Source organism: Monodon monoceros, unplaced genomic scaffold (genome assembly GCF_005190385.1).
Source record: "Monodon monoceros isolate NGI ecotype Baffin Bay Population unplaced genomic scaffold, NGI_Narwhal_1 Super_Scaffold_16, whole genome shotgun sequence".
In the NCBI taxonomy this organism is placed as follows: Eukaryota; Metazoa; Chordata; class Mammalia; order Artiodactyla; family Monodontidae; genus Monodon; species Monodon monoceros.
This window is the reverse complement of record NW_021703772.1, coordinates 7,465,072-7,488,720: the sequence shown is the minus strand read 5'-3', so window position 1 is coordinate 7,488,720 and position 23,649 is coordinate 7,465,072. Positions and strand designations below refer to the sequence as shown.

The following is a 23,649-nucleotide window of genomic DNA, read 5'->3' as shown; positions in this document are numbered from 1 at the left end:
TTTGAAACAGGGGGAGAGTGACGCAGCTTAGGCCGGCTTTGTAGGGAGAAGGAGAGCCCCAGATGAGCCTAGGGTTGGGGCTCTCTCCCCGACTCCCCTGGGGCCTGGTCCCAGCCTAGTGGGTGGCTCTGCCGGCTGAGCAGTGCAGGTGGGCCCCACCTGGGCAGGTTCTTCTAGGTGTTGCTCCCTTTCCATGGGGCCGGATTCCAAACTGCAAGGAATGTGATGGAATTTTCGTGGAGGGACTGGAAGCAGAGGTGGTTTCCAGAATGAGGAAAACAAATCCGACTGCATTCATTTCTTCCACGGGCCCAGAAGTTTGGCGTAAGGTCACCTGTTCGCAGATGGCCTTGTCTCAGGGGGTCCTCACACTGCAGTTACTTGAGGAGAGGGGCTCTGAGCAGGTTGAGGGTGAGTGCTTTGCGCCTGGTCCAGCCTTGGGGGCCTCTGCTAGGGGTCCTCACCTCCAGCTTCCTTCAAGCGCACCCACGGTGGAATGCGTTGCTGAAGTTGTCCCACAGCTTTCAGAAGGGCCTTTATCCATTTAACACCTTGCTTCCCCAGGACACCTGTCTGCCTCAGTTTTGACTGGCTTGTCTCTGTCAACTGTCACTGGAGGGGCCACGTTGGCATCCTGTAAGGACTGACCTGCTATCAAACCTACATCTGGTGGCAGTGTTGCCCAGCCCTGCGGTCAGGCTGTGGGCTTGGGCATCAAGTGGCGATAACCGGGGCTAACCTCGCTGGGCCTAGTGACCTTCGGTTGGTTGACCTAGGTGGGCTTGGTTTCTTCGTCAGCCTGACAGTGTGACGTTCCTTAAAGGAGTGTTGGAGGGTTAAAGCCGATCAAATCTATTTGAAGGGCTGTGTTGGTGAGACTGTTTCTTCAGACGTTTGTGAGACATCGGTATTCTCTCGGGCAAAAATGAATAATTTTGCGTATGTGGGCAGCTGGCGATACCGCGCTCCGAGACCAGAATCAGAATCTACACACGTATGGGACTCAGCAACGTGACTCCTATTATTTCTGCCAAAGCCATCAGATATAAATTGTAAAATGTGTGAATCGCACAGCTAACTAGCGGTCTGTTTGTTGGGACATAGTGTGTGCACTCTGTCAATCCCCTGGCTCCCCACTGAGTTAAGGGGCACATAGTATAAGCTTAGTTCATGGTCATTCCTGCCTTGCCTGTTCCCACGTGAAGCCAGGCACCCGCCTGAAAGCCCCAGGTTAGTTCTGATCCACAGCAATTGGCTTCGCTGCACCCCTCAGCTTTCATGACCTGTCAAATGGGGTGACGCATTACCACCTCACAGCACTGCTGAACTAAACCAGGGGCTTCAGCACAGCGCCGGGCACTTAGTGAGCACTCACAAAACAGTAAACAGGCGGTTATTATGAATTCTTCATGGGACTGTCATAAAGACGAAAGGGTTAGTGTATGAGACAGTGTGTTGTGAACTGCAAAGCAGGCTAGTTGTAGTTATTAGGGGCTTTGAATCCCATCGTGTGCGCGGAACGCGTATGGTAGTCGGATACTTTGAGAGGAGCAGATGAAACAGTAAGTTGATGAGGGGGACCTGGGAGGTTTTTCCTGCCTGTCTGGCATATGCAGGCCCTGAAGGAAGTGGCTGTGGACCAACCCTCGGAGATGGTCACTTTAAAGAGGGAAAGATGCACTTCTGGATTACAAATCCCAGTTCCATGGGGAGGGGCGAGGACACCACGAATGTGGTCAATTTATGGTCCTCCCAGGACTTAACTATGGGCTTGGCTGGTGCTTCGGGCAGGAACAAAGGGACGCAGTCTTTGCTGAGTCCCTGGGAGTCGAGGCAGTGGCTGACTCGTGACCCCTTTCTTTCCTGCCCCTCTTGCCTTGGAGACATCCCCTCTCAGTCCACACACTGGCTTTATTCCTGTGCCAAACTGGTGCTCCCGGCAGGACGCCTGGCCCTTTCTTTCTTTTTTTTCTTTTTAAAATTTATTTATTTATTTTTGGCTGCGTTGGGTCTTCGTTGCTGCGAGCGGGCTGTCTCTAGTTGTGGAGAGCGGGGGCTACTCTTTTTTTTTTTTTAATAAATTTATTGATTGATTGGCTGTGTTGGGTCTTTGCTGCTGCGCGTGGGCTTTCTCTAGTTGCGGCAAGCAGGGGCTACTCTTCCTTGCCGTGCGCAGGCTTCTCATTGCGGTGGCCTCTCCTGTTGCGGAGCACGGGCTCTAGGTGCACGGGCCTGAGCAGTTGCGGCACACAGACTCAGTAGTTGTGGCTCTTGGGCTCTAGAGCGCAGACTCAGCAGCTGTGGCGTACGGGCTTAGCTGCTCCGCGGCACGTGGGATCTTCCCGGACCAGGGCTCGAACCATGTCCCCTGCATCGGCAGGCGGATTCTTAACCACTGAGCCACCAGGGAAGCCCAGGGGCTACTCTTGGTTGCAGTGCGTGGCCTTATTGCGGTGGCTTCTCTTGTTGCGGAACATGAGCTCTAGGCACACGGGCTTCAGTAGTTGTGGCTCGTGGGCTCAGTAGTTGTGGCTTGCGGGCTCTAGAGCGCAGGCTCAGTAGTTGGGGTGCACGGGCTTAGTTGCTCCACGGCATGTGGGCTCTTCCTGGACCAGGGCTCAAACCCGTGTCCCCTGTGTTGGCAGGCGGATTCTTAACCACTGTGCCACCATGGAAGTCCCCCGGCCCTTTCTTCTGTCTGGGATTTGCCCACCGAGGTGGTGTGCTTTTGCTCCCAGGCACATTACTCACCAAAGTGGTCAAACCAAAATTTCCTGCCTATTGAAAGAAACTGGAATTCCTTTTAACCTGTCACCCAGACTTTGCCAAGGCCCTTTCTCACGTATTTGTCCTCTTTCTTAGGCCTGGAGAATGTTTCCGGCTTGAGGGCCTAAAAGAGGTTTTCCAACCCTTCTTGACTCTTCTCAGTTAGAACCCCAGAGAAATGCCAGGGATAAGGTCTCCAAGCCCCTCTCTGCCATGGCCCCATCTCGACTGCCGGTTGTGCTGGGGAGGCTGAGCTAGCTGTGTTCCTGTCCCTGCTGGGTGAGGACGAATTCCTGCCTTGTTCCCTGACCTTTCCTTATCTTGCCCCAATTCACCTCCTGTTCCTGGGGCCCCCTCCCCTCTCTTTACCCCTGAGCTTTTCAGCTGCTCTCGTCCTCCCTTCACTTTCCTTCCTTTCTTCTCTGCGTTCAGACCCCGAACCTCTGCGTTTGCTCGGAAAGATTCACATCTTAAATTCATCCCCCTTCGTGGCTTCAGTCTCCTCTGCAGACTTCGCAGGAACATGCGCTGTGCGCTGAGCAGCAGGCAGAGGACATTCGTTCACAATCTCGGCCTGGAGGGGAGCATAGGGGCCGTTTAACGACGGGCTGCCTTCCTAAGGTAGAATTGCCTGAGGAGCGCTTCCCAAAGTGTTTTTCTTGGAACACTCGATTGCTTAGCCGTGTCTCCTCCGGTGGAAAATCCCTGAACACAGAGGATTGTGTGGTCTGATGAGTCTGGGTGCTGTTTCCCTCTGGTAAGTTTCGGACACGTGACCATATGGAAGGCTCTGGAAAGTTCCACACTAAAGAAGCCTGTTTACTTTGACTAGGACTCCCTGTAACAGAGACCGTCCCTCCGGCCTGTTTGTAAGAGCTCTTCTCACCTCAGGTCTTGTGTTAGTTGTTTTTGCCAGAAAGGTCTTCCTTGTGCTTGGCTAATACCCGTCTCTGTCATGCCCACACACAGAGCCCAGTTCTGGCCGTCACCAGCTTGCTGAGATCCTTTGGGCCTAGATTCTGTCACAGCTTTGTGTCACCAGCAAATTTGATAGTCAGCACTCTTCCTAGGTGGCCCTACACCTAACACGCAAGCCGCTGAATTGTATGGGCCTCTACTCCTGCCTGTCGTTCCCCCAGAAGCCTAATAGAGGGGGCTTGCTGACTCTGGTAGAGATAATAGGTCAGTCATCACAGTTTTCTGTTGGACCAGCTTGACAACCCTGTTTCAAAAGCCAATGAGCATATGACCTAGCAATTCTACTCTTGGTTATATGCCCAAGGGGAGTGAAAACAAATGTCTACATAAAAACTTGTATGTGAGTATTCATAGCAGCATCATTGATCACAGCCATAAGTGGAAACAACACAAACATCTATCAGCAGGTGAATGGATAAACAAAATGTGGTATATTTATACAATAGGGTATTATTCAGCAATGAATAAGAAGAGTAAAGTACTGATTGACATGTGCCACAAGCTGGGTGAACTTTGAAAACGTTATGCTAAGTGAAAGAAGCCAGACACAGGAGGTTGCATGTCGTATGATGCCGTTTATATCAAGTGTCCAGAGTAGGCAAAACCATAGAGACAGAAAGCAAACTGGTAGTTGCTATGGGCCGGGGAGAGGGGCATGAGGAACGACTGCTACAGAGCATGGATTTCTTTTCGGGGTGATGAACATGTTGAGGAGTTAGATAGCGATGATGGCTGCACAACCTTGCAAATATGCTAAAAATCACTGAGCTGTGCAATTTTAAAAGAGTGAATTTTATGGTATGTAAATTATATCTCAATAAAGCCGTCACTATAAAAAGAAGTGGGGACTTGTCTGGCGGTCCACACTTCTACTGCAGGGGGCATGTGTTCGATCCCTGGTCGGGGAACTAAGATCCCTCATGCTGTGCGGCGCGGCCAAAAAAAAAACAAAAAACAAAAAAACCTGTAAAAAGAAGTTAAAAACCAAGTAAATGAGGCCAATCCTCTAATCACCTTTAGGGGACCCCTGGCAATCATTCTTTTAAGTGCCATCCCTTGATAATACTAGATCCTGGGCTGGTCCATCTGTGATTCATACACTCTGCCCGCTTCCTGGAAACCACACTGGAGCGCCTGTCTTGTCCTTCAGGGTCCTCAGAGCTCACCAACAGGATTCCAGGGGTATTGTCTGTGTCCTTTAGCATCTCTTCTGGCAGAGTGATCCTTCCAGGCAGGGAGGGAGTGGGAGCCCAGCGGGAGCGCAGACCTGCTTGAAGGAGGTGGCATCTGCTGAGGCACAGAGGGCAGGCTGGTGCTGCCAGCGATGAGAAGAAGAAGGGGCGGCTCCCCAGCTCCAGGGGACAGAAAAGGCCACCGAGGAGGGTGGGTGGAGGTACGTTCTGGGTGGGAGGAATGGCATGAGTCGGCCACTGTGGCTGGAGCAGGGCACACTGGGAAGTACTGGGCCTCATCTCCAGCATGACCACATGGGCTTCAAAATACCACCAGCCCACAGGGTTAGATTTCTGGCTGCCCACAGGCTACATTTCTTGGCGGCTGGTACGGTGATTCCTAACAATGGTGGTTTCTTTTGTGGAGCTGGGGCTGGGGGGTGATAGACAGTGAGGAAGCCTGTTTTGTTTGTTTGTTCATGTATTTGATTTTTACGTTTTACCATCTTAACCGTGTAAGTGTTGAGATCAGTGTACATTCACATTTTTGTGTAGCCCTCGCCACCGCCCATCTCCAAGACCTTTTCCTCATCCCAAACTGAAACTCGAACCCGTGAAATAATAACCCCCTCCACCCCCCCCCCCCCCGCTTCCCCTGGTCCCTACCTTCTGTCTCTATGAATTCTAGATACCTCATATAAGTGGAATTATGCAGCGTTTGTCCTTTTGTGTCTGGCCTATTTCAACCTTAGCATAATGTTGACAATGTTCATCCATGTTGTAGCATGTATTAGAATTTCATTTTTTAAATGGCGAATAATATTCTATTGTGTAAATATATCATATCCCACTGTATGGATAGATCTCATTTTGTTTATCTGTTCATCTGTCAGTGGACACTCAGGTTGTTTCTGCCTTCGGGCTATTATGAACAGATTTGTTTCTTAAAGCATGATGTTCATACCTGAGCAACAAGTGATCTCTGGGGAGCAGAAAAGGGGATGGACTTGACGGGAGAAGAGCCAGCGAGTCTGTGAGGAAGCTCCACAATAGCCCGAGTGTATAGAGAAGGGCGGGGGTGGTGGAGTGACCGGGGCAGAAGGACAGAAGGCTGAGGAGGGCTCCACAGGGCTGACCAGGCACTCCGGAGTAGAGGGCAGGGCCAGGACCCCTGCCATGGGGAGGCTGGGATCGTTTCCTGCAGGTGGCTCGGGGGTGGGGGGACAGCCAGCAGAGGTGCTGGCTCTGTGTCGAAACTTGGCCAGGAGGGCAGAGCCACCACCCCGCTCATCTGTGACACACAGGTGTGACCGTTCAGACCTGGAGACTAGATTGTGAGCTGGAGGGCAAAGCGTGAAACCGCAGTGCTGGGGCCAGGCCTGACTCACAGCCCAGCACCAGGACGGGAAGCAGTTTCCAGAGACAGGAGACCAGAGGACGAGTGGAGGGGTTGGTGGAACTGGGGGTAGCGGAGACCCAGGGGCCGGTGACCAAGGGGAGGCTTCCAGAACTGTCAGTTGCTCTACGTAATAGAGTGGGTGCGTGGGGCGCCCTGCAGCAGCTGTTCTATCGTCCAGCATCAGGAGGTTCAGTTGATGTTCGTTGACCCAAACTGGGAAAAATCAAGGTAGACGAGCATGTTTTTCATCCTCAAGAAACTTATGGCCTAATTAAGGAGTTGAAAGACATGAAAACACTCCTGCAGTACAAGACCCACTTTGAGTCATATCCTGCAGAGCCCCAGAGGTGTTGGAGGAGAGAGAGGGGACCCTTCCAATGCAATGACTCTGGTGGGCACTGCAAGGCAGGAGTCTTTTGAGTCATTTTTCAGTAAATAAGGCCAAAAGCATTACATATTTGGTAGATTAACAAGTGTCCTTCGGTCCTGGCCATGGCCATCCCTCACCAGCGCCCTGCCTTTGACCTACAGGTATGATGCCGGAAGGGATGGCTTCATTGACCTGATGGAGCTAAAGCTGATGATGGAGAAGCTGGGGGCCCCCCAGACCCACCTGGGCCTGAAGAGCATGATCAAGGAGGTGGACGAGGACTTTGATGGCAAACTCAGCTTCCGTGAGGTACCTGCGTCCTGCTGGCCCTGAGCCCCTGGAGGAGGGGGGTGGCCCTGAGAGGACTCGCAGATTTACCATCCCCTGGAGTGCAAATGGCTTTGGCCTCTCTTGAGTGCCGCTTGGATATTTAACCTACAGTTGTGCTTTTTAAAATAAATTTAAGGATCTAGTGAACCGCAGTGCTGGCATGAAAAAATGCTGAGCAAGCAGATTGAAAGTCAGTGTGGGTAGGATAACCTCATTTGGGTAAAATGGTAAGTACTGAGAAATCTGGAGGGATGTTCACCAAAATATTCATTGTGGATGTTTGTGGGTGCAAAGTGTTGGTGGTTTTATAATTTTATACTTAAAAATATATATTTAAACTGTTAATTTTATAACAAGCATTTTAAAATAGTAAAAAAAAAGAAAGAAAGAAAGAAAAAAGAAATTATACAAAGGGTCTTACTCTGTGCCCATGGACCTTCCCCTCCAAACAGGTCCAAGGATGGGTTTTTTTGGTCTTTGAAACCCTGAAACTGTGTTCGTACAGATATCTTCCTGGCAAAGCACACGGAGTCACCTGATCCCCCAATGGATGAAAACCTCAGCCATTTTTATTTTGGGGAATAAATCTCAAGGCCATTGGGTTTCTTCCATGGCAAGGATGCAGCTCCACAAGGAAGGGAATTCCATGTTTTGTGTGTCTGAGTCTTGGCGGCAAGGTTTTTAGATATGTCAGTGACCTGTTATTAGAATAACTTTAGCGACACCATCCAGGCTAAAGGCTTGGGCATTAGCCCAGCTGCCGTGGTCTCATTTTCAGTCGTGTCTCTTTGGGGGCCCTTGGGAGTTGAGAGAAGAGAGGACTGTTCTTGCCTCCTGGTGTTTAACCTTGGTTATCCCAGGAAGAGCGGAGTGCAGGCATCCTGGTTTCTGACAGTGAGAACTTTAGCCGAATGCTGGTCATCTTTCCAGGCTAGATAGGGCCTTTGGATGCTCTTGCTGGGGGTCTCTGCAGCTGACCTAGCAGCCGTGAGTCCCTTCCCCAGCTGGCCTTGCCTCTCACTGCCCACAGATCAACTCCAGAATCTCCCATCTCTTCCTTTCCTGAACTGGCACATATGGAGATGGATCACGAAAACCTGTGTTCGGCATAGCCCTCAAGATAATCTGGTACCAGACTTCTCATTTCAAGGCTAAGGAGCTAGAAGACCAAAAGGGTCAACACTTACCTGAAATCAGGTCCCAGCTCAGGGCTGGGCCTGGGTTACAGCCTCCCCCCATCATTCACCACATTCAACTTCCCAGCTGCCTCTCTGTCTCCCTCGCCTCTCATTTGGTTCCTTTGTATCATTCATACATCATGCTGGGCATTGGCTCTTTCCAATCTGGGTACCCCTGGAGTATAGAAGGTAAAGGATCATGCCTTGGCAAAGCTTTGCAGGCAAGGTTGGGGAAAGAACTTCTACGGCAAAGTTGTGACCTCTGGAGAACAGAAATTGAGGGTGCTTAGAAAGTCTGTGCAAGTCAGCAACTGAGCTAAGACACAGTCCCTCCCCCTGTTTTACCCAGGAGCCACCCAAATGTGCCCCTCTCTGACTCCAAGATGCTCAGTTAGCTTTTGGTTAGCTGCTGGCTTGGCCATTTCGCCCAGACGGTGGACATCAGAGGCTTAGACATCTCCAAAGGGTTTTGTTGTGGGTCCTCAACCTGCCTACAGGCCTTCAGTGACATTCACATTCAGTCTTTTGTCAGTTCAGAGCCCCACTGTGGTCCCAGCTCTAGGAGTTGTACCCAGAGGTACAGGATTTGGACGTATAGATGCATTTGCCATTAATACTCCACAGTCTAACCTCCTGCTCTTGGTATTTCACTCCGCTGGTTTCTGCACATGTTGTAAGCCACTAGTGGGCCGATGCTGTGTTTGTGTAACGAAAAGAGACTTATAGCCCAACCTCCATCTTCCACACAGAGCTGCATAACTGGAACAAGTTACTTTACTTCTCAGCTTCAGTTTTTCTGTCCTTAAAATAGGGCTGTTAATAGCTTTTGCTCAGGATTGTTTCGAGAACCAAGTTCTCTTTCTATGCCTCCATCAGTTAAAGCTCTTGATTGCAAGTGAGGGAAAGAGAATGCTAGCTAATTTAAATAAGAAAAGAACAAACAGCTATTGGCTTACATACCTGGGAGATGAAGAAGTGGAAGTGTTTTAGTCACAAGTAATCCAGGGTCTTCCTCTTGCCGTATCTTGAATGTGCTTTTTTTCTGTGTCCACCTCATCTTTTCTTTCCAAATAAGGTGTTGTCCCTGGCATATGACAAGATGGCTGCTGGCAGCTCCAGGCTACATTGTCCCAGGGGATAGAGGGCTTCTTTATCCCAGAGTCCCTACCAGTCTCAGGAGAAGGCTTCTGATTGGCCCTAATAGGGATACATGCCCACCTCCTGGACCAGTCATTGCATCCAGGGCACTGTGATTGGCTAGATCCAGGTCATGTGCCACGAGGCACCATAGTCAACAGCTCCACCATCATCACAGGTGTTCTCATGACCTGGCACTTAGTAGGTGCTTGGTGAGTTTGTATTCCCTTTCTTTTTCTTCGGATTAACTCAACTGAAGTGAGCTATATCTAAATAAAAGCTACTTTCCCCCAACATACAAGGAAACTGATCTTTCTTTTAAACCATTTCTCTTCCAATTATGAAAATAATATCTGCACACGAGGGGCATTTTAGAAGATGGCATATGTGGAACCATTAAAAATGATGATGCATTCAATAGCACAGTGTTTGATGACCAGAGGACACATGTTGACAAGGTAAAAAGCAGATTTCCAAACTGTATATAAAATATAATTGTTTAGGGCTTCCCTGGTGGCGCAGGGGTTAAGAATCCACCTGTCGATGCAGGGGACACGGGTTCGAGCCCTGGTCTGGGAAGATCCCACATGCCGCGGAGTAACTAAGCACATGCACCACAACTACCGAGCCTGTGCTCTAGAGCCCACAAGCCACAACTACGGAAGCCCACGTGCCTAGAGTCCGTGGCTCTGCAACAAGAGAAGCCACCACAATGAGAAGCCTGCGCACCGCAACAAAGAGTAGCCTCCGCTCTCTGCAACTAGAGAAGGGCTGCACGCAGCAATGAAGACCCAACACAGCCAAAAATAAATAAATAAATACTTTAAAAAAGAAGTAATCATTAAAATAAATAAATTAATTTAAAAAATAAAATATAATTGTTTGCATTTATGGTTTATGTACGTGTACAGACATGTAAAAGAAGTCATAAGGATGGACCAGAGTTAGCAGTTCTATGTCCATAACTGTAGGGATCTAGAATCCTATTCCAGGCACTCACCACCTCATTCTCCTTTGGAGGCAGACAGCGAGACCTTAATATCCTCCCCTCTTTTTCTTGTAGTCCTTATTAATTCCATTACACACGTCTCAAAGTGAATTGCTCCAAGACCAGATGTGTGGTAGTTTTGTACAAAGGCTGGATAAGGGGATTTCTATATTCCATGTTATTACTGAGAACTGTAGGTCCTGTTTTCTCTTCCCACCTTACCCGCTCTGGGGTGGGTCCCTGGCAGCCCTGGTTGTACTGGGTTGCACCCCTGCCTGTTCATGGTTGATTGGACCATGGATGGACCTCTGGCTAGACTAGGTCAGTTGGATTCCCTATCTGGGAATTTGAAACTGGGGCTGAAGTACTGCACTTTGGCTGTGCAGGTGGCTCTTCCCATAAGAATAACTCAATGTGGGGCAGCCATTTTCTCCCACGTGGTCCAGACACAAGAGCTCAAGAGGGAATGTTGCCTCCAATCCTGAGAACATTGCCTCTCCCTGTTCCAGTCCTCTTCCAGGTCACTGTATTTTACCCTTGGGTTTTTGAGACATCCTTTCTGTGTAATGAATACCTCCTTTTTACTTAAGCCAACAAGTGTGTTTCTGTCACTTGCCATCTAAGAGCTCTAACTAATGTGGGGAAGTGTTTGCATCATCAATCAGAGCCATGAAATTTAAAATTTCCTTAAATTTGGGACTTCCCTGGCGGTCCAGTGGTTAAGACTTCGCCTTGCAGTGCAAGGGGTGCAGGTTCGATACCTGGTCGGGGAGCTAAGATCCCACATGCCTTGCGGCCCCAAAAAACCAAAACATAAAACAGAAGCAATATTGTAACAGATTCAATAAAGACATTAAAAATGGTCCACATCAAAAAAATCTTTAAAAAAATTCAATCAAAAAACAATTTCCTTAAATTTATCAGAAGCATTTGACAGCTTGCGTCTGAAACTGCTTTTTAGCTTTGTTGGTTCTCTCTGTTTCTTTGTTTTCTGCCTCTCCTTCCCTCCCCCCTCTTTGCGCAGAGTCACAGCTAGGACACTTTCCAATTCTCTACAACATACCAGTCTTTGTGGACTATAAATAGGAAGACAAACAAGGCTGGGCAGTTGGAGAAATTGTCATTCAGGGGTTGGGGATTGTAATACACTAAATGGGAAAGTCTGGCGTGCTTTAGGGAAGGCTGAATATTTTCAGGTTGAGCTGGATTTTTTTTTTTTCTTCTTTAACTGGCTGGGGCTGGGGGGACCCCTAAGTTAGGACAGAGCTGCGGGCGGTCATCCGCTGAGCTGGCAGAGTAAGAGTGAGCGCACGTAGCCGGGACCCTTGAGGAATACTTTGAGTCCTTCTGTAAACACCAACATTGTCATCTCTGCTGCAGATGTGAGAAAAATGAGTTTCAGAGATGAAGAGACACCCCCTCCCCGTCAGGTCACTTGGACTGCTGCTAGGCTGGGGGCAGTGTTCCATCCTTCCTAAGCTGCCTCCCTGGTATGGAGGGGCTATCTGTTTTGTGTTTACCGTACGGAGCATTGGGGAGGGGGGTGGCTTCTGTAACTAAGTGCTTTAAGGATGGGCAGGGTACTGAGGGATGGATGGGTATTTTACTCCTTCTCTCTGCCCGAGGCTCACGTTTGCAGTGCTGAAGTCTTGGCTGCTTCAGGCTCTTCCATGAGAGCCCGACCACCACCACCCGCCTGCCCCCTTGTCCCCCATCCTACTCTTGGGGGGGCCTCACCTCCTTCAGTAGGCTTGATTTCCAAGGCTTCTTTGGAGCCAGTGTTCTGGCTCGGATAGTCTGCAGCAAACTGAGTCTCTGCCGGCCTCTAGTGAGAGAGTTTGAAGCTGCAGGTGGGTGAAAGTGACGTTTCTGTAGAGTCAAGCTGACCATGGTGGCCTCCGTGAAGCTGAAAGTCCTGGAACATCTTGCTTCACCGTTTGCTTTGTATTTGGCGATGTCCACAGTGAAGTTAGGACCCCTGAAGCAAGAATTACAAAGAAGGGCTCGCCGGCAAGGCATTTTGGGGTGGTGGTGGAGGAAGCCAAGACTTTCACTTAATGAAACACGCTTCCCTCTAGGGATTAAGAGCGTTGGCAGTAAAAGACACAAGTTGGAATTTGGAAAAAGCGTGCTGAAGTTGTCTTACCTCTCACTGTGCTTTAGCTAGTGTTCTTTCCTCTTGGGGAAGACAGTCTTTAGAGGAGATGGTCATGAAAAAACCCCCTGAAAACTGACATTTCACACATATTTTAGGCACTTGAAAACCTGGAGGAGCCTCTTTCTGGGATGAATTGGAATACATCAATTTTTATTCTTTCTAGATGGAAAAATAGATTATGGAAGTTGGACAGAAGATGTCTGATAGACAAATTCATGAAAATTTTTTAAAGAAGAGAAGTAAAGAGCCATAAAACTTCCTTGGGGGTGATGGAAGGACGTGCAGGTGCGGGCGGGGCGGGGCAGGGACAGCTCTTTCAGGTTGGCCTATTTATTTATTTAAAAATTTATTTTGCAGAGGTCTTAATACAAGTTGGCTTTAAAGACAAATTCATTCAGGTCACATTTTGAATCTGGAGGAAGGGGGTGGATTATTCAATAAATGATGTGGGGATTACTAGCTAACCATTTGGAAGAAAATAAGGTTAATGATAAACTTCACATGACAAATCAGAATAAATTTGAGATTAAATATTTACGCTTTTGAAAAAGTCATAAATGCAGTAGACAGGAACACAGACAATTGCTTCTGTAACCTTGGTGGCAAGGAAGGATTTTCTAAGCATAACGTTGGTGAGAGAAAAGGAAAGCTTGATAAGTTTTGAAAAAATTTTGCTGTAAACAAAATTGAAAGGGAAGTGACAGAGCTAATGTATTTGAAACATGAAGTATTTGGAACAAGGTTCTATAAAGATCTCTTAGAAAACACCAAAAAAGGTAAATAGTCTAATGCCCAAAATGGGACACAAATGGAAATGGTTCAAAACTGTCCGAAATATTGAATTATTTAGTTTTAAAAAATAGTACATACAGGTCTACTGGATTTTTTCTTTCATGGCTGTTAACTAGGATGTTGCCAATTTTTTGCTTTTACAGACAATGCTTCTTAAAGTATTGTGTAAATAGTTCTAAAGGACAGATTCCCAGCAGTGGAATTAATGATTGGTAGGGTGAAAACATTTTATCTTTTGTAAATATTTCCAAAGTGCCCTCCAAAAATTTTGATTCAAGTTACACTCCCATCAACTCGATATAAGGGTGCCCATTCCCCTACATCCTTGTGGAAAAATAGGCAGCTTTGGTTTCTGTCTTTCTTTCTTTCTTTTTTTTTATTTTTGGCACGGGTCACGTGGGATCTTAGCTCCCCGAACAGGGATCGAACCCACGCCCCCCGCAGTAGAAGGGCAGAGTCTTAACCTCTGGACCATCAGGGAATTCCCCATGTTTTCAGCTTTGACAAAATAATTTGTCACACGGACACATATACACCCCCTTTAATAGGCCTGGCTATAATGACCCTAGCTCAGGCCAGAGGGGACTGCTGTGAATCTCTCGGTCATGCTGACTTTGACCCTAATCAACCTTCCCCTGTAGTTCCTGCTAATATTCCACAAGGCCGCAGCGGGGGAACTACAGGAGGACAGTGGGCTGATGGCGCTGGCGAAGCTTTCTGAGATCGATGTTGCCCTGGAGGGCGTCAAAGGTGCCAAGGACTTCTTTGAAGCCAAGGTAGGTGCCTCCTTCCTGTGCGGGGCAATCCCTCCCTCTGCGCACCCTGCCCAGCAGGAGCTCCCAGCCAGCAACCAGCTCATCAACTCCCTCAGGACAAGTGAAACAGCAAGCGCTTAATCGTGTGAGCTTGTAGGGAAATGAGAGTGCGTTTGTGTGCCATCTGAAAATTAAAAGCAAAACAGGAAAACTGCCAGACGGCAAATGCATTTGATCCTGGTTTCAGATTCAAACAGGTTTGCTGGTGCAATGCTGCCAGATTGACTCTGAATCCAGACTTTCCTAAAGAATTCCTCCTTACCCCAAACCACAGTTGAGTTACTTGAACAGCTACCTGCATGTTTGCATCTTAGACACCTGTGTGTAAACAAGTGAATAATGGGGCCCAAGGAGGGTGCCTTGGTGGCTTGCCCTGAATCAGAAAAAGTATTTGCATCATTGACAATGGCTCGGAGCTGGGAAGGAATCTCCAGTGCCTGGTCTTGGAACCCTTCTGGGTGCTTCCATTCATTCACGAGTTCATACGGTCATTGAACGTTTACGGAGATTTTACCCCTGCTGGGTGCTGTCGTTTTCCTCTCCGCAGGGCACACCTGCAGAAAGGGTGATCAGGAGAGCCCTCCGAATCCCCCTCCACAGCAGTGGAGTGCAGCGGATAAGGCTACCTGGGTTCAGATTCTGCCTCCTCCACTTACCTGTCACCTGTCTGTGCCTTAGTTTCCTCATCTGTATAATGGGGTTGATAATGGGATTGCCATGAGGATTAAATGCATTCATGTGTATGAAGCGTTTAACAAGCTCCTGGCTCACCGAGAGCACTCTGTATGTGATATGAGCTGTTGGGACGCCCTTCCACTCCAGGCAGGAGACAGCCAGCCTCTTGTGGAGTTTTGGCTTATTCCAGGAGTTTGCCAAGAGACAAAGTGTCCTTGGTGATACAGCCCAGCCTGCTCAGGCCCCTAAGCAGCACTCTCTCTTCACTTCTCTGTGACGTTGCCTTGGAGACAAGAGTCCATCATCTTTCTGCCAGTATGTAAACTGTGAATTGTGGTGGCCTCCTTATGCCTGAATCCCCTACTGCTGTCACCTGGCAGTTTCAGGGACAGGCGGACCACTCACTGCACCTTCAACACCAGCATCGTATATCCAATCTTGAAAGTGGTTTGGCCCTTCCTTCATGACTTAACATTGGTTCAACTCAGTTCCAGAAATGCCAGGCACCAAATCAAGCTCTGGAGAAACTCGCATTGATAATGATGAGTAGAGAGGAGGGATGGTGGGAAGAGTCCTCTCTATTCATTGACTGAATCACCACTTGCAGATCTCCCGAGATGCCTTGGGCAGGGGCCTGGGATTGAAACCCAAAGTTAACAGGACTCTGTTTTCAGCACACTGCTGTAGCTCGATATGCCGAGCGCTCAAGTCTGTATGGAGTCTCTGGGAATGTCTTATCTGGGCATTCCCAACCTTTTATAATCTGGCTGTGACCCCAGCTCCACCCTTCTTCACCCCTATGCACAGTTCTTCAAGTACTGCCACGTCTTTTCACAACGGGGCCGATACCTGCTGTTTCCTCTGCCTGGAATGTCCCACCCAAATGCTTCTTCCATGAGAACTCTACTCATTCTATCAAACCCACCTTAAAGAGCTGCCTCTTCTTGGCAGCTTTTCCTGACTCTCGGGGCTGAGACTGTCCATGCTCTTCCGGGTGCCTCTATCATGAATGGAAGCAGTATTATAATTTATCTGTTCAAGGCATTCTTGGACGCTCTTGGTAAGAGTATAAATTGACCCAACTTTTTGGAGAGCAGCTTGGGGCCAGCTGTTAACATTTCATATCCTTCACCTCTGGAAATCTGCCTCGAGGATTTTATCCTTCAGAGATACTCATGAAAATGCACCTAGATGTATAGACAAGGACTTTCATACAGTATTGTTATAACAGAGGAAAATTGGAAACAACCAAAACTTCCACTACTGGGTGGTTGAGTCCACTGTGGTACACCCACACATTTGTACACCCTGCAGCTCTCAAGGAATGAGTTGCAGCTGCATTCATGTGTGGACAGATGTCCCGAATGAATTAGGCAAAACAGTATATTTGAAACCCAATTTCATTAAATAGTTAAGTACAACCTGGATAATTATATACTAAAGTATTAGTAATAGTGATGTCAGAGGAACTTATTTTCTATAATTTTGTAAGGTTTTATAATGTGTGTGCATTATTTTTACAACAAGGAGAAAAGATGAAAAGAATAACAATAAAATTTTTTGTGTTTATACGTCTGCCTCCTCACCCACAGATTCAAAGGCAGGTGTGTTATGTTTGTAATTACAGTGCCTGACTAATAATGGCTCTCAGGAAATGTTTGCATGAATGACGAATGGAAGGAATTATTGCCCAGGTTTGGGAGAAGGCCATAAAGGAGCTGACATTTGCTACAGATGTTCAGAGATGAATGGGGATTCACCTTGTAATCAGGGAAGGGAAGGCGTTCCTGGCGTGGAAACAGCAAGAGCAAAGGCTCCAAGGCATGGCGGGGGGGTGGGGGGGGGAGTGTCTGGAGGCTGGCCTCTGTCCATACTGGATGCAGTTGGACAGGAGGCTCTGGGCTCCCCTGAGGGCCAGGCCTTCCCCAGACCACTGATCACCAGAATTATCTGCCAACCAGCTTCCCAGACCTCACCCAACTCTACCTGGGCTCTGCAGGTGGATCCAGTGCATAGCCAGGCTTGGAGGGCAGGGCCTTGATGTGATCAGCGGTGGGCACGATGGGGACAGACTTGCCCCGGGGAAGGCTGGACTCAGGGAGGCCTCCGTAGATGGCTGGAGAAGAATTGCAGGTCCGATGAAGAGCATGACAAAGGGGCTGGGGAGGAGGTAAGGATGAATCCCCAACTCCCTAGAACTCTCAGTATTTATGACCACTTGACTGGAGGTGGAAATTATAATGTCACGAGGTTATTGGAGTTGTGTGGCCGGGGGTTGATGTTTAAAAAAATCAAGACAGGACCCATGCCCGTGAATGTGAATGGTTTATGGAGGAAAAGTGATAAGCTGGGTTTTACTAGGTCCAAGGTGACTTCAGGCAAGGGAAGATCTGCCCCTTCGTCGGAAGGGTACCCTGTTGGTTTTTTTAGCGCCCCTCCTACCCAAGCCTCTTTAGATTTGGGTATTTTTCTTTCTAGTATTTCTCACTACCTGGCATATACTTATTGATTGTCTGCAAACACAGTAAAAAAGAAAGACCTTGTGCCTTTTGTTTGCTAATAGTTTCTGCTCAGGTTCTGTTGGACAGAATTTGGCCACACCCAGCTAAATGGGAGGCTACAAAATGCCTTTTTTTTTTTCTGGGGATCCACGTGCCCAGTTGTAATTCTGCTACTAAGGAAGATGAGCATACTAGATACTGAGAGTCATGGAATAATCTCTTCCACACTTGTCCACACCTGAACCAACCGCTGGCAAGGGCTGGAGTATCTACCCTGATTGGATTTGCTCCTCGAGCCCAGGGGTGAGGTCAGTCTCCCCTAGACCCTTGGGCCATGTGCCAGGGGAGCATCTCATAGAAAGAAAGAAGGAGGAAATGGATGTTTCATGGACACTCAGCCACACAGACCACGGGAGCTATCTATCTTCGCAAGATACAAGCTGAAACCCGAAAACTAGAGGGAATTGACCAAGGGCAGAACGTAATGGTGACTGGACTGTGGGAAAGGAAGTAACCAGAGATACAAGGAAACCCTGGAGAAAATGCAATTTTGGAGGCCAGGAGCAGTTTCAAGAAGAGATTGAATCAGATGAGGCCAGAGCAGAGGTCTTGGGTCCAGCAAATGGGTCAGTGGAGATTTTTGAGAGATGAGGTTCACTGTGGAGGGCAGATTGTAGCAGGGTAAGAGGTGGGTGGGAACTGGAGGGAAAGAGCCCTGATGGCTGCTTTTCTGTCTAGAAGGCTGGCAGAGGGGCCTGGACAACGTGCGGATGGTAGCTTAGGATCAGGAAAGAACTTCTGAGTTTTGGGGTTTCTTTTTAAAGCCTAGGGAAGATAGATGTTGGTGTGTTTTTATGTCACAGGGAAGTGATCCAGGGAGAAGAAAACATGAAGATAAAAAAAGGAAGGGGTGATTGATGGGACAAGGACTTGGAGATCACGGAATCAAGAGATGAGGCAGACTTTTAATGTGGAGAAGAAGGAGCCCAAGTAAAGTAATTGCAAAGGGCCCCCAACCCTCCTCTGACCTGGCCAGGAATGGGCAGGTGGGGTGACTGACAAACGCGTGAGTGCTGCTGCTGATTGGCCAGACCCTCTGCTGAGCGCTTCAGATTCATGTTTTACCTGATGCTCACACAATCACTCTGGAGGTAGGTGTTACTGACCCACTTTGCAGATGAGGAAATTGAAGCTTAGACAGTGGTTTGTTGATAAATGTTAAGCAAATGACTGTCTGGACAAACTGTATATATATATGTGCCCAAGTTTATTATAAATATATTTTGCAGATGTAAAAGATATGCAGCACACAATTTGCAAATAATAAAATATATACTATTTTAATTGTAGATTCCATATAGCCTATTGATTCTTTTTTAAAAAATAAATTTATTTATTTTATTTATTTTTGGCTGCTTTGGTTCTTCGTTGCTGTGCGCTGCTCTCTCTAGTTGCGGCGAGCGGGGGCTAGTTCCCCGATAAGGGATCTAACCTGTGCCCCCTGCAGTGGAAGTGCGGAGGAGTCCTAACCACTGGACAGAGCAGGAATCCCCCTTTGCTGGACCCTTGCATCTGTAGGCAGCCTATGATTGCAACTGACAAAAGAATGTAGTTCCGGGGACTTCCCTGGCAGTCCAGTGGTTAAGACTCTGTGCTTCCAATGCAGGGACAACAGGCTCGATCCCTGGTTGGGGAACTAACACATCCCACATGCTGTGTGGTGCAGCCAAAAAAAAAAAAAAAATGTAATTCCAACATGAATGTTGGTTGGTATTTTGTTTAAAATTAATTTCTAAGAAAAAAGTGAAAAGACATATATCAGTACTTCATTCAGTCATCAATGACGTGAGCATCATCTTCGCTGAATTTGATAATAGTTTTCAAATATTGGAAGAACATTCTCTCCATCTTGGAGCTATTCACAATGTAAAGGCTACAAACACTACACATGTTTAAGTTTAAACTTAAAAACATTTTTAACATTTTTCCATCACTTTCTTAAGAAAAGATTGTCTAGACAGTCAATGAAACAATAATCAAAACGCTTGTTTGTAGCATAGTTGTTCCAAGATGTAAATACTCCCACTGGGGTTGCTTTCAAGCTACCAACAGGATGCTGTTGAACGCAGAGTTGGGAAGATTCAACGTAGCATGTCATCATATAGGATTTCCACCTTAGAGGTATAACAGACATAGGTAACCTCAAGAACACAAATAATAGTAAAATGTAGTAAAATAATCAGGAAGTGATGACTTTTAAGTATGTATTACTTTTGTTTGTAATATAATTTATTTAATTGTGAAAGCATATAAATCTAATTTTTAACAGCAGCTATATATATTTTTTTTTAGCGGCTATATTTTTTAAGATTTTTTTGTTATAAACTTTTTTTTTTGGCTGCGTTGGGTCTTTCATTGCTGTGCGCGGGCTTTCTCTCATTGCGGTGAGCCGGGGCTACTCTTGGTTGTGGTGCGCGGGGTTCTCACTGCGGTGGCTTCTCTTGTTGCGGAGCACGGGCTGTAGGCGCGCGGGCTTCAGTAGTTGTGGCACACGGGCTCAGTAGTTGTGGCTCACGGGCTCCAGAGTGCAGGCTCAGTAACTGTGGTGCATGGGCTCAGTTGCTTCACAGCATGTGGGATCTTCCCAGACCAGGGTTCAAACCCGTGCCACCCCTGCATTGGCAGGCGGATTCTTAACCACTGTGCCACCAGGGAAGTCCCTTAAGATTTTTTTGATATGGACGATTTTTAAAGTCTTTACTGAATTTGTTACAATATTTCTTCTGTTTGTTATGTTTTGGTGTTTTGGCTGTGAGGCATGTGGGATCTTAGCTCCCCAACCAGGGATCAAACCCGCACCCACTGCATTGGAAGCCAAAGTCTTAACCACTGGACCACCGGGGAAGTCCCTAACAATGGCTATATTTAGCAACCAGTTCATAAAATTCCTGAAAATCAAACAACTGGCTTGCAAGCAGGCACCAGCCAGTACACCTCTGAGCCTAGAGATGTTCAATGAAGCGCCCAGGGTCTCACTTCCAGAAGCACAGGGAAAGGGGGAAGGATAAAATGGGTGGGAGAGGAGTCCAGAGTGGACGGACTGCGTTCGTCTGTGTTTTCTAAATGAGGGAGGAGGTGGGCTGCTGAGAGTGGCAGGATCCTTAAAGGCTGTGGCTGATCTTCGGATGACCGCTGTGGGGAAGGAGATGGGAGGAGGAGGGCTTTACTGAAGGCCCAGCCCAAACTGAAAATCCTCACCTCCCAGTGGGTCCAGACACCGTCCTTGTGAGACTTCTAAGAAAAACACGTTCTCAGCCTGCAAGCAGGAACAAAGTCCTTGGTCCAAGGGCAGCACTTGGCAGACTGGGAGGGGAGAGGTGAAGTGTGTCAGGCAGAAGTTCAGGTCCTAAAAAAAAGAAGTGCAGGTCCTGGGAATTGGAGGTACTGTGACAGTTGTGTTGCAAAGATTGGTCAGGCATCCTTTTCGGGTTAGAAAGTAAACTAGGGCAAGGCCAACACACTAGAGAATGGGAGTGTGAACCCTGGTTGTAGGGTTCTATGGATGCTTGGGGAGGCTGGGGAGATAGTAAACCCCAACGTGGACTTCTCGCCAGAGTCAAGGAAGAGCAGTCTCTGTTGAAATTTTTGATGACATCAAAATTTAAATATTTGTATGACCCGAGATACCTTGAAGTTAAAAGACAAACAAAAGACTAGAGGAAAGTAACTGAAGAAAAATATATAATGGGGGACTAAACCTAAATTATGTAAAGAATTGCAAATTAAAGGAAAAAAAAACCAACTGAATAGAAAAACGGGCAGAGCATACAAATGGGTAATTCACCAAAGAGGAAATAAAAGAAGGTGCCAATTTTTTTGCCTATCAGATTGGCAAACAGGAAAATGGTTAATGATAAGCGTTGGTAAGGTTGGGAAATAAGCGCTTGCATTCCGTGATGGTGGGGTGCAAACTGGAGCAGCTGTTTGGAGAGCAGTTTAGCAGTCTTTATTAAAAATAATGTACGTGCCCAACATGTTTGCAAATTCTACCAAATTGATGAGACACACAGAGAGGGGAAAAAAAAAAGAATCAGTCCTAGAATAGAGGATAAAGATGGATTTATCTGATACTGTATTATTGGAGATGGATTCATATCCCATTCACAACGCCAACAAAAAACATTCAGTATTTGGAAGTAAATTTAGAAGGATTGATTCGGAGAAAGCTGAAAATTTTAGTTGGTAACATTAAAAAAACCCAAAACAACCAGTACTGAATGAAAACTGAGTCATTCAGGGAAAACTGTACATTATAAAGATATCCCTTTGCCGCAGGCAGGTTGATGCAATCCTCTTCGAGATGCCTGCAGGAAGCTCATTTGGTTTTTGTTTTCCCCTAGAACTAAAGAATATTATTGTGAAATTAAAGGTGGAAAGTAGAAGTGGGCAATAGGCGTGGATGTTAGGGGTATCCTGAAAAAGAAGCTGAGGTGGAAAAGCCAACCCCAGCAGATAGGAAGGGGCATGTGTAACACAGCAGCAAATAAAGTGACGGTGTCCTCGCTGTTAGAAAGCAAACACTGGAAGACCAAGGGGAGGGAGTGTTGGGCGGGGGTCAGGCCCCCAACAGGACCAGGATCCCAGGTCACGTGGCTGGAGACAAGTGAATTCTGTCTAATGGGCTGCTCCGTCTGCAGGTTTCTCTTTCCTCTCTCACTCTGTTGGTCTGTCCTCGCTGTTTCTCTGCAGGTCCAAGCCTTGAACTCTGCCAGTAAGTTTGAAGCGGAGATAAAAGCAGAGCAAGATGAACGGAAGCAGGCGGAAGAGAAGAGGAGGCTCCGCCAGGCAGCCTTCCGGGAACTCAAGGCCGCTTTCAGTACATAGTTGGGCTGACCTTGACCTCTGGCCACAGCTGTGCCTCACAGATGCCCCGGGGAGACCTGGCCGGGCATCCTCACTCCAGCTGACCCTTTGCCCCAACAAGCCTTCACAACCACCACCCAGCGCAAACTCCTTAACCTCATAGGGGTGGCAGGGGGCGGCTCTCATCCCCATTTGGGAGCCCCTCCCAGAGGTTCCAGCTGCCCCCCACAAGTCCCTCTCCTGCTTGCCTTCCTCTGCCCTTCTCTGTAGCCGGAATGTGCCTCTACTTGGCAACCTTTACTTTTTCCTTGTCTCTTTCCCACTCCATAGAGTGGCCTGCTGTGTTAATTTGTACAGATACTTCTTTCTTTGGTGGTCCTCAGAGGAGATGGTCCCTGGAGGCCTATGATGCTAATGTTGCCCATTTTCTTGGGTAACCCTTTTTCTGTGCCTCTTCCCGTCATGCCCCTCTCTCCTTTGTTTCTCATCCAACTTCCCTGTTCTCATTCTTAGCCTGATCCTGCCGGGTGCTTTTGCACCTTCTGTCCTCTGATGATGGTGAGGTTTAAGGCAGGCCAGGCTGGACCACTCCCTAACCCCTCTCCAATAGGGGGCACGGCATGCTGCTGAGATGACACAAAATAGTGAAAGGATAGGAGATTCTGTTCCTTCCCATCACCTTTCTCCTGTCCTCTTAGCATCCCCCCTATATCTATCCTTTTCATTACGCTTCCCACTTCAGCCTTTTTTTTCCTACCCCTAAATACTGTGCTACTTAACTGTAAGAATGAAAGAATGATTATAAGTAATATTAATGAGTAGAAGAATTCCTGTTAACTCTGACTTTATGCAAATTATATTACAGTAGACCCCTGACATTCCCAAGTGACAAATCCAGAGCCTTTCCAAATCCCAAAAGTCATGACCATCCTCACCATCTAGCTGGTTTCCAACCTCTGCTCTAAGGTGCTGAGGTGAAGCTGTTCTTCAGCATAATTTTTTATATGTTATGAGTTCTTGGGATTGCTCACAAATATCAGGGGGTTTTTTGTATTTTATAAAAGAATTTCTAACATCATATTTATTTCTTCTCTTTTTTACCTGCTGTCTCTACAAAAAAGAAAACATCTGCATTTTTACCTTACGGCTGTTCTTTTTAAATAAACAGTGCAAATGGACTTTGCCATCACATCAATGTGCTTCTAGTCTTCTGTGAATTGGAGGGGAGAGAAGGGTGTTTTCTGTGGGGGCCACATCCAGCCTAGGCTCCTGTTTCACACCAAGTCCCCGAAGCAGAGTTAGAAGTGGTGCTTAGAGGTTTGGCTTTCACTCCGGGGCATTCTGAGTACTGAGGTTGCCTGTCAGCTACCCTTCCCCTTCCCATCACTGAGGATTCTTTCAGCTGCAGGTAAAATCTGCAGCTTAATTTCTCTTGCTTCCTGGATCCCTTGAAACTCTGATGAGGACCAATGACCCTTCCCTCCCATGTATAATTCCAGGGTATTTAGGGGACCTAGGTAAAGACCC

General features: G+C 47.5%; 1 protein-coding gene across 1 annotated transcript in view; it reads left to right on the top strand.

The window, feature by feature from the left end:
- The window catches only part of EFHD1 (EF-hand domain family member D1), a 39,102-nt gene extending 15,791 nt beyond the window's left edge, over positions 1–23,311 (top strand). Inside the window, exons 2-4 of the mRNA XM_029224445.1 lie at positions 6,847–6,994; positions 13,910–14,044; positions 22,009–23,311. Of these exons, the coding sequence (XP_029080278.1) occupies positions 6,847–6,994; positions 13,910–14,044; positions 22,009–22,143 (418 nt within the window). The 3' untranslated portion in view covers positions 22,144–23,311. The remainder of the gene's footprint in view (positions 1–6,846; positions 6,995–13,909; positions 14,045–22,008) is intronic.
- The last annotated feature ends 338 nt before the right edge of the window (positions 23,312–23,649 follow it).